We start from the raw sequence: 10,124 nt of genomic DNA, 5'->3' as shown, positions 1-10,124 counted from the left end.
CGGCCAGCTGTGTGTTTCCCCTGCAGCTTGAACCCGAGCTGGGCCTTGAACATTCCCAGGCACTGTTAAAAGTTATTTAGGTTGTTGCCCAAAACAGTGAAAATCAACCAAGTTGCTGCACGTGGATACTAGCTCTGGCCCTGAGCCAAATTTCTTAAGGCCTCATGTAAACTCTTGCAACCTGTCGCACAAATGTTAAAAGCAACAAGACAACTGCTATAGCAGAGATGCGTGCAAAGTGCTCTGGGAGGAGCCCCATCTCCACATAAGGCAGTTGAACAATGTTTCAGCTGAGTCTTGACATGTGAGTTCATCCAGGAAAGGAATAGCAGAAGAGCATTTGACCAAGAAAATAGTACCTACAAAGCTTGAAGGATGGCTGGAGCTTAGGGTTTGTAAGAGAGAACATCAGGAAGTGAGCCCAGAAAGGTAAATTGGCACCAGGTTAGGGAAGGTCATATTTGCCAAGGTAGAAAGTTTGCATTCTGTAAGTGGAGGGCGACAAAAAGCAGGTTTGTATTTTAGGAAAATGATTCTGGCAGCCTAGGTGGATGTTGTAAGGTAAGAGCATAGTATTATACAAAATAAACTACCGTGTTGTTGTCGGTTTTTTTTTTTTTTTATCATGGCCTTTCATGACGTCTATTTCTTTTTCTCTATTCCCAATGTTCCTTTCTTCTGATGATGATATGATATAGAAATTGTCACGGGTGATTAGCAACTATCTGGGGCTGGTGGCATGAGGGTAAGAAGAATTTATCAAGATAGTTGTAGGTAAAGAAAGGCAGATGTATCAGAGAACGTATGAAAATATGTTGCAAGGAAGCAATGGGCAGCACAGCAGAGAAGCAGCTGTCTGCAAGGAGACAAAGGTGTGCTGGAGATTTTACAGGATGGTGCTTATGCTGTGTGCTGAAGAGGGTTTGTGCGGTACTGATAATGCTAAGGTTGCAGTGAGCTAAGTTGCATTTTTCTATCAGCTGAAGGTCTGGTGATAGCTGGGTGCAGGAATATTGTGCAGGAGGGCTATGTGTCCTGGACCATGAAGAAGGTGAGTCTTATAGCTTATCTGCTTTCTTTCTTTGTTTTTTGCTTTTTTTGTTTTTTGTTTTTTGGGTTTTTTTCACTTTCCTCTGGTCCTGCCAGCCTGACTTCTTTTCCCTAAGGAGGACTCCACAGAAACGAATTCTGGGTGATTTCTATATTCTACGATGGAGACTATAGCTATAGATCATTATACAACACTACCTAATTAATCAAGACCAAAATAAATAGTCCTACCTGCAGGACAATAACCAGTAACCAATAATTTACAATTAGAAATTAGTTCCAGACAAAAGGAAATATTTCTTATTTTACCTGCACTTACACGACTGCATTTTAGCTATCTAGAACCCGTGATGGACAACCAAAACATGGGTTTTCTTCAAAGATATTTTTCTTTTGACTCATTAGGTTACTGTGAAAAGATAATTTTCTTTCAGAGATTTGTAATTTTTCAGAAGTGTTTTTGAATCCTTGAACTCATATTTGTTGCAGAGCAGCATCAATATACCATGAGACACTCTAAGAACTTTTTGCATAAGTGTTGATGTGTAAAGAGAATCACTAAATTCAAACCCAACTCTGCCCAGGGAGTAATAAATCCTAAGAGACTATTTTAACTCACTTATATATGTTCTTCTGGTTTGGTTTGGTTTGGTTTCTATTATCAGCTACCTAGGAAGTAGCACTCAAGATTAGGAGAAAAAATAAGTTTATTCTGGATCAAAATTTTTTTAACTTTTTCAGATTAATGTGTTTTTTTCCTATAATGTTCTTAAAAATTCTAGAGACAATTTTCTCTATGCACCTTTGAAAATGAAATAAATGTAACGACTAAAACCAAGCAAAGTGAACTAGATTATGCTTCATAATGGAGGTGAAATCAAGAGAGAATTCAAAAAAATTATATATCTCAAGTTCCTGTCTGTCGGATTCGGCACCAGAGATTTCATCCAGCGGAATTACTGATTTGGAACCTAAATAGAATTTTATTTTCCAAGTTCCAGTATTTTTAATTTTCATGAAATTCAGGCCTTCATAAATAAATAAATAGGAGAAAACAGGCTCTACATCTCAGAAGAAAAGACTCCTGTGGGTTCCTTGCCCCTACTCTGAAGTATAATCATTAAGGAATTCCCAAGGGACTAAAAGGTTATAACTTAGAATTTATATTTCACTCTTATTAGGAATACAGGTAAAATAGTATAACTTATCTAACAATAAGAAATGAGAAATGTGGAGAAGGCAAGTTTCAGGAAATCAAAGATCATAATTCCAGCTCTAACCAATTTATATTTTAGCCTGCAGAAAAACAAGTTATTCTTATCAGTTATGTAAAGTGACTTTTCCATTTGTACGCAAGTAGACATGGTTTGTACACACACACACACACACACACACACACTTTAAACCCAATATATAGCTCACTCCTCCAGTCTTTATCAGCACGTGCTCTGAGATCACAAAAAGCATTGAAAGATTGCTAATCACACTGACCATTTTTATGGTGGTGGCACAAACAAATAATTGTCATTTTATGAGCTGTAATACTAATTTTAAAAGGGGACACAAGCAATCAATCCACAGAATCAAAATCTGTGGACACAGTATTTTCCTGATTTGTAATGAGTTGTATCTATAATTATTGATTGGCCAAATTTTCTCTTTCTTTTCTTATTCTTTCAAAAGGACAAAACTTCCTATGACGATTTTCTGAAATAAGTGTTTTGTCTTGCACATGGAAATGGGGTGGGTCCTGCTTTGGTAACCTAAAGTTATCCCTCTTTTATGAGGCATAAAACTCTTCTTCAGTAAATAAACAACTCTAATGAGATGTTTGTACAAAAACTGGCACCATCAGTGATAAAGAAAACATCCGGTGCAGTCTGTAAACACCCATTTTGGGGGGTTATAAAACTCTCAGGAGAGGAGAGTTTTGGAGTCAAGGCAACCCAAGTTTTGCAGCCAGTCTCTGTCTTTGCTTCTGGAAGGATGACTTCTGACTGCTCCTCCACGCACTGCTCTCCTGAGTCCTGTACCACGGCTTCCAGTTGTGCACCTGCCTCAAGCTGTTCCATGGAAACAGCTTGTCTCCCCGGTGCCTGTGCTACATCCCGATGTCAGACTCCAAGCTTCCTATCCAGGTCTCGTGGGCTGACTGGTTGCCTCCTGCCATGCTACTTTACTGGGAGTTGTAATAGTCCCTGCTTGGTGGGGAACTGTGCCTGGTGTGAGGATGGGGTGTTCACTAGCAATGAGAAGGAGACGATGCAGTTCCTGAATGACAGACTCGCCAACTATCTGGAGAAGGTGCGCAGCCTGGAGGAGACCAACGCAGAGCTGGAATCCAGGATCCAAGAACAATGTGAACAGGATATCCCAATGGTGTGCCCGGATTATCAGCATTACTTCAACACCATTGAAGATCTCCAACAAAAGGTCTGTGTCCTGTTGCCCTAGTGCTCCACCTTCCCTATCTATGGTTTGCTTTATGTTTCTACTAGGAGGGGCTGTTTTACAGAAGGAAACCAATGGAAAGGAGAATTCTAAGAGTTAATGATACATAGGGGAGAGCACCAGACTGAAAGTCAGAAAACCTCAGCATCAGCCCCAGAGCTACCCCTGATTACTGAGTGACTATAATAAAGTAACTTGCCTGTAGGCTTTTCCTTCATCATCTATAAAATGCAGAAAAACTGTATTATATCCAAAATCGCTTTTGTATGTGACACTGAACATTTACATTATCTGAACACAGATCATGAAATGCCATCTTTTTAACTACCTAGTAATCATTTTCTTCTCTCCATGAATTTCTATTATTATGGGAGAGGATATACTCATAATACAAACTACTGATGGAGAAAACATTAATGGTGTTCAACTGCCTGGGAGTGTTGCAAAATGTCTTATGTTATTAAAAAACTAAACCTTTTTATTTCATTATTTTGTTTCTAAATTGGCGCTGCTTTTTTTCTTCATGAAGTGACAAGGTTAATAAAAAAAGCAGGCTGAGGGTGATTTTATACTTTCTTATAAAGACTTTCAAAAGATAACTAATGGCATAGCTGTTGGATAGAAGTTTATTTAGGTTTCTCTCAAAGAATCATTTATCACATAATGACTTGCTTCCCAGATCTTATGCACGAAAGCAGAGAATTCTAGACTTGCTGTACAGCTTGACAACTGCAAACTGGCCACTGATGACTTTAAGTCAAAGTAAGTTTAATTTAATTTAATTTAATTTATTTATTTTGAGAAGGAGTTTCACTCTAGTCACCCAGGCTAGAGTACAATGGTGCTATCTCAGCTCACTGCAACCTCTGCCTCTTGGGTTCAAGCGGATCTCCTGCCTCAGCCTCCTGAGTAGCCAGGATTACAGGCAGGCGTGCACCACCACACCCGGCTAATTTTTGTATTTTTAGTAGAGACGGGGTTTCACCATGTGGGCCAGGCTGGTCTCAGACTCCTGACTTCAAGCTGGCCTGGAACTCCTTGGCCTCCCAAAGTGCTGGGATTACAGGCATGGGCCACCACGCCTGGCCTTAATTTTAATTTGAAAATAATTTATGGCTCTCTCTCAATCTCTCTCTCTTTCTCTCACACACACACAAATATTCTCTATATAATATTTTAAAGTTAAGAATGTTTTAAAAGCTTGAATTTATCATTACTTAGGAATTAAGAGAAATTATGCACATGGCTTCCTGAAGTCCATGTGTCGATCCTCCACGTATCCCCACACTTTGCACAGCATTCAGCAAAGTAAGCATTGGATTTCTCTTTTGCTGTGAAAGGTACGAGAGTGAACTGTCCCTTCGCCAGCTGTTAGAGGCTGACATCAGCAGCCTGCATGGGATCCTGGATGAACTGACCCTGTGCAAATCTGATCTGGAGGCCCATGTGGAGTCTCTGAAGGAAGATCTCCTTTGCCTTAAGAAAAACCATGAAGAGGTAAGGAAAGTGGCAACTCCGCTGAAGGACTCCAAGAGTAACGTACTTACACTGACAGATGATCTGTTGATGTTTGTAAATCGAATTTGGGCAGATGTTGTTTAAGCTGGAATAAAACTACTCGAGGCGAGGCCAGGCATGGTGGCTCACGCCTGTAATCCGAGCACTTTGGGAGGCCGAGGCAGGAGGATCACAAGGTCAGGAGTTCAAGACCAGCCTGGCCAATATGATGAAACCCCATCTCTACTAAAAATACAAAAATTAGCTGGGCATGGTGGCAGGCGCCTGTAGTCCTAGCTACTCGGGAGGCTGACGCAGGAGAATCACTTGAACTCAGGAGGCGGAGGTTGCAGTGAGCCGAGATCTCACCACTGCACTCCAGCCTGGGTGACAGAGCGAGACTCCATCTCAAAAAACAAACGAACAAACAAACAAAAAACTACTCGAGGCATTATGACTATTCAACCTGATCATTCCAGTGTGTCTCTGATTTAAGGTGTGAAATAGCCCCTAGACAGTGCCAGACGAAGGAATCAAACTCTTCTCCTGCCCTTGCCTTTGTGGAGGAGGTAACTTCACAAATGGCTTCCTTTGGAGGCTTTATGCCACCCCTAGCTCCAATCCACAGGGTATGAAAATCAGGCTGAGAAACAGACTGTGAAGTCCATTTCAAAAAAGGGATAAAGACTCATGCACTATCTGGACCAGTGTTTTTAAATATTCGGCATTTATAAACTTCTAAAAATCATAAAACATAAAGCGATTGATGTATTGATAAAGCTAGAAAATGAGAAGCTGAATGATGTAACAAAGTACATTTGCTCTTTGAACATTTGTTCATGACAATCATAGCTAACATTTATTGACACCTTATTATGTGCCATAATTAACTTTTATAAGTTAATTATGTGTAGATTGACTCTTCTAGATCTCATAATAACCTTCTGGAAAAATGTCCAATTATTATGTCCATTTTACAGACGAAGAAACTGAGGCCCTTCTAAGTGGTGAAAAGAGATTCAGCCCAGGCAATCTGAATCAAAATCTCACACTTTTACCCACTGCTCCAAAAAACAGAAGTAGAATGCCATTGGATGTCAAATGGATTTTTCCCCACCATTCTGTGACATTCTTTACACCATCCCACTTTCAGGAAGTCAACTTGCTTCGTGGACAGCTTGGCGACCGCCTCAGTGTGGAGCTGGACACTGCCCCCACCCTTGACCTCAACAGGGTCCTGGATGAGATGCGCTGTCAGTATGAAACGGTGCTTGCCAACAATCGCAGAGAAGCTGAAGAATGGTTCGCTGTTCAGGTCAGTACCCAGATTGAAAAAATGTCAGGCTTACAGACTTCTGCCTTTTTTGAATTCTCTAATGGTGCCTGTGTTTCAGACAGAAGAGCTGAATCAGCAGCAACTGTCCAGTGCGGAGCAGCTGCAGGGCTGCCAGACAGAGATCTTGGAACTGAAACGCACAGCCAATGCTCTGGAAATTGAGCTCCAAGCACAGCAAAGCCTGGTGCGTGAGGCAAAGGCAGTGTCCGTTGTGTCACTGATAAGTCAGGCCCTGAGATGTTAAGCCCTCTTCCATATCCAAGGATCACATTTCCTTGCCTTTCCCGAGTACTGCCGTTTACCCAGCTATTAATAGAAGCAGAAGTGACAGGTCCACAGCTTGTCCTCTAAGATGCCTTACCTTCACTCCTGGGCTTGAGTCTGATGCTGCGGCAGCCTCCAGGGACAGGGAGGGAGAAGCAGAGCGAGAGAGAAACCTCCGGGCCATGGTCACTTAAGCATTCCGGCAGGTTTTAATTCTCATTTGATTCAGGCCAGTTTTCCAGGCTCACTGTTATATCTAAAACAAAGAATCATTTTCAAACATTTCATCCTACAGTTTCCCAGCATCTACACTTCAACCTTATCCTTCACTGCACCCCACCCCACCCCACTCAAGCAACAGGAACACCATGCGTTCAAGATGACATGAACCAGTTCTGGTCAAGCACCACTGTGTGCATGTCATTAGGCCCTGCGGAGAACACCTAGAAGAACGATAGCTGAGCATTCAACCTGTGAGAGGCACTATGCTCATTTAAGCCTCACAGTAACTTTATGGGATAGATACCTTTATCCCATGACACAGATAAGGAAAACTGAGACTCAGATTAACTAACTCGCAAAGGATGCAATTCTAAGAGGCAAACTTGGAAGCTGAGTTCAGCCAGTTGAATCCCAGAGTCTCTTCTCTCTCTCTTTTTAAATTTATTTTTATTGATATGTGTAAATTTTTTTAACATAGATGTGATATTTTGTTACATGCATAGAATGTGTAATGATCAAGTCAGGATATTTAGAGCATCCATCACCTCAAGTATTTATCATTTCTATGTGTTGGGAGCACTTCAGGTCCTCTCTTCTAGCTATTTTGAAATGCACAGTGTATTGTTGTTAACTGTAGTCACCCTTCTCTGCTGTCTAACATGAAAACGTATCCCTTCTGTCTAACTGTATGTTTGCACCCATTAGCCAACCTCTCTTCATCCCCTTACCACACATGTGCCCGTCCCAGCCTCTGGTATCCAGAGCCTCTTCTCTTAACAGCACTATAGTACCCCTCCCTGCCAAGAGCCCAAACTCAATCTTTCCTTTCATATGCTGTGGATAGTCCTTAAGCTTCACAAATATGTCATGTATTGCTGTAGTCATAGTGGTGGTAGGTGGTAGTGATAGTTGACACGTAGAACAGTGGCAGTATGGCTGGCACTGTTCTAAATGCTTTACGCACATTAACTCTTTTTTTTTTTTTTTTTTTGGATGGAGTCTCGCTCTGTCACCCAGGCTGGAGTGCAGTGGCACGATCTCGGCTCACTGCAAGCTCTGCCTCCCGGGTTCACGCCATTCTCCTGAGTAGCTGGGACTACAGGCGCCCACCACCGCGCCCAGCTAATTTTTTGTATTTTTAGTAGAGATGTGGTTTCACCGTGTTAGCCAGGATGGTCTTGATCTCCTGACCTTGTGATCCGCCCGCCTCGGCCTCCCAAAGTGCTGGGATTACAGGCATGAGCCACCGCGCCTGGCCCGCATATTAACTCTTAATCTTCACAACCCTCTAATGAGACAAATACTTTGTATTCCCCACTATACAGAGAATAAAACTGAGATTCACAAAAGCGAAATAATTTGCCAGTGGTCACATAGCTAGAAAAGGGTAAGCAGGAATTTGAAAGTAGGCACTCTGGCCCGAGAGACTGCACTTCATGGTCCTTTGGACAATGTTTCATCCTGCAGACAGAATCTCTGGAATGCACCGTAGCAGAAACTGAGGCCCAGTACAGCTGCCAGCTGGCCCAGATTCAGTGCCTGATCGATAACGTGGAGAACCAGCTGGCCGAGATCCGCTGCGACCTGGAGCGACAGAACCAGGAGTACCAGGTGCTCCTGGACGTGAAGGCCCGGCTGGAGGGTGAGATCAACACGTACTGGGGCCTGCTGGACAGCGAGGACAGCAGGCAAGTTCCACAGTTACTCATGAAATCCCCCAGAGTCACAAAGAGGCTGATGTAAAAGAATCCTGTTTCCCCAAGGTCTGGACAAGTTCAAACCTCCCCAGTGTGTTCAGGGATCTTCTTAAAAGAGTGCTGAAAAGTGGCTGAGGTTAAGAACATGACACTAGAGATATTTTAAAAATATTCTAAAGGCAGATTAATTATTAGTGTAACATTTTATGCTGGCATCTCCCTTTGTTCCTGTTTTCCACTAAAGGAAAATCAGGAAGAGGCCTAAGATAACATGTGCAAAATCAAGAAAAAATATAAAATACGATTCAACTGCCACTGCTACAGTGAACATGAAGTGGCAATTCTGGGTGTGGAGAAGAAACAGGCTTCAGTCAATGCTATTGTGCAGAATTTTTTTCAGAACATAATTTGCAGGGCAAATTTTGACATGGTTTTTCTGAGTTGCCATTTTATCAAGATTCCCTTGTTAAGCTTGGTTTAAAATCAATTTTTCCCCAGGCTTTCCTGTAACCCATGTTCGACCACATGCACCTCGAGCAACACTTGTGAGCCATGCTCAGCCTATGTCATCTGCACGGTTGAAAACTGCTGTTTGTGAATGTTAAGGACAGCAGGTAGAGGAATCAAAGCCAGCAGCGTCCTAGAAAGGAGATGGGGCTTCAACCAGGGACATCCAAACCGGAAGCACAAATCCAGCGGGGCTCTCATATCCTAGAATTGCCCTCCAGGCATCCTCAGTCTTTCTGCTTTACTATTTCCTCTCCTTCCGGCTTATTTGTGGTATACTGGGAGCCCATAAAGCATTTGTGCTCATCTCCAAATAAAACGTGTTTTATTCCTTTAGCATGGTAAATATAGCTCTATGGCTGATTACTGTTGATAGAATATTCATTTTATGGCAAGGGAATCATCTAAACCCATAGCCATAGTTTCAATGTACATAAACCAAGGCTGAAAATATTTTTTAACTCCTCGAATACAAATAAATTAATGAACCCATGCAAAATGTCACATATCTTAGAAAATAGTTGTGTATATCTTTCTGAGAAAAAAAATTTGGAATAAAATATGATAAAATGTATTTTTTTATTATAAAAGTACTAGATTCTCTTTTTTTAAATTTGGCTCATTGAAAGGGAAAAGGTCACTTATGATTTCATCTTCCAAACAGCCATAGTCAATATTTTGGGGTACTTTCTTCCAGTTTTCTTTCTTATGATAGATTTTTCCACACAGCTATAATCATACTAACATATGCACACACTTGTGTAATCTTTCATTTATGTCATCTAAGCATTTTTAATTCTAATAAAAACATAAGATTGTATTGTAGTCATCACTTTTTTTTTTTGAGACAGAGTCTCACTGTGTCGCCCAGGCTGGAGTGCAGTCACACTATCTGGGCTCACTGCAACCTCTGCCTCCCGGGTTCAAGCGATTCTCCTGCCTCAGCCTCCCGAGTAGCTGAGACTACAGGCATGTGCCACCACACCAGGCTAATTTTTTATTGTTTTTTTTTTTTTTTTTAGTAGAGACAGGGTTTCACCGTGTTAGCCAGGATGATCTCGATCTCCTGACCTTGTGATCCTCCCACCTCAGCCTCCCAA

At 41.7% G+C, this 10,124-nt stretch overlaps 1 protein-coding gene across 3 annotated transcripts; it reads left to right on the top strand.

Moving 5' to 3' along the window:
- The first annotated feature begins 215 nt into the window (after window positions 1-215).
- On the top strand, window positions 216-9,598 carry KRT40 (keratin 40). 3 transcript variants are annotated; one of them, XM_002827584.5, is made up of 9 exons: window positions 216-304; window positions 981-1,051; window positions 3,036-3,483; window positions 4,181-4,263; window positions 4,842-4,998; window positions 6,152-6,313; window positions 6,393-6,518; window positions 8,288-8,508; window positions 9,016-9,598. In XM_002827584.5, exons 3-9 carry the CDS (start codon window positions 3,037-3,039, stop codon window positions 9,113-9,115), a joined length of 1,296 nt encoding a protein of 431 aa, XP_002827630.2. In that variant the 5' UTR covers window positions 216-304; window positions 981-1,051; window position 3,036; the 3' UTR covers window positions 9,116-9,598. The 3 variants fall into 3 exon arrangements, with proteins under 3 accessions (XP_002827630.2, XP_054402345.1, XP_054402344.2); XM_054546370.2 differs by lacking the exon at window positions 216-304 and adding an exon at window positions 328-429; XM_054546369.2 differs by lacking the exons at window positions 216-304; window positions 981-1,051 and having other exon boundaries at window positions 2,734-3,483.
- Window positions 9,599-10,124: the final 526 nt, after the last annotated feature.

Source organism: Pongo abelii, chromosome 19 (assembly GCF_028885655.2).
Source record: "Pongo abelii isolate AG06213 chromosome 19, NHGRI_mPonAbe1-v2.0_pri, whole genome shotgun sequence".
Taxonomy (NCBI): domain Eukaryota; kingdom Metazoa; phylum Chordata; class Mammalia; order Primates; family Hominidae; genus Pongo; species Pongo abelii.
The sequence above is the reverse complement of the archived record's forward strand: the minus strand, read 5'-3'. Positions and strand labels throughout refer to the sequence as shown.

What these genes read in the sequence shown, in the direction of transcription:
- KRT40 (XM_054546369.2), top strand. Translation starts at nt 2,878, where the DNA reads ATGTTTGTACAAAAACTGGCACCATCAGTGATAAAGAAAACATCCGGT. An exon ending in ACTGATGACTTTAAGTCAAA is followed by an intron (nt 4,264 to 4,841) that starts GTAAGTTTAATT and finishes TTGCTGTGAAAG; the next exon opens with GTACGAGAGTGAACTGTCCC. An exon ending in TTAAGAAAAACCATGAAGAG is followed by an intron (nt 4,999 to 6,151) that starts GTAAGGAAAGTG and finishes TCCCACTTTCAG; the next exon opens with GAAGTCAACTTGCTTCGTGG.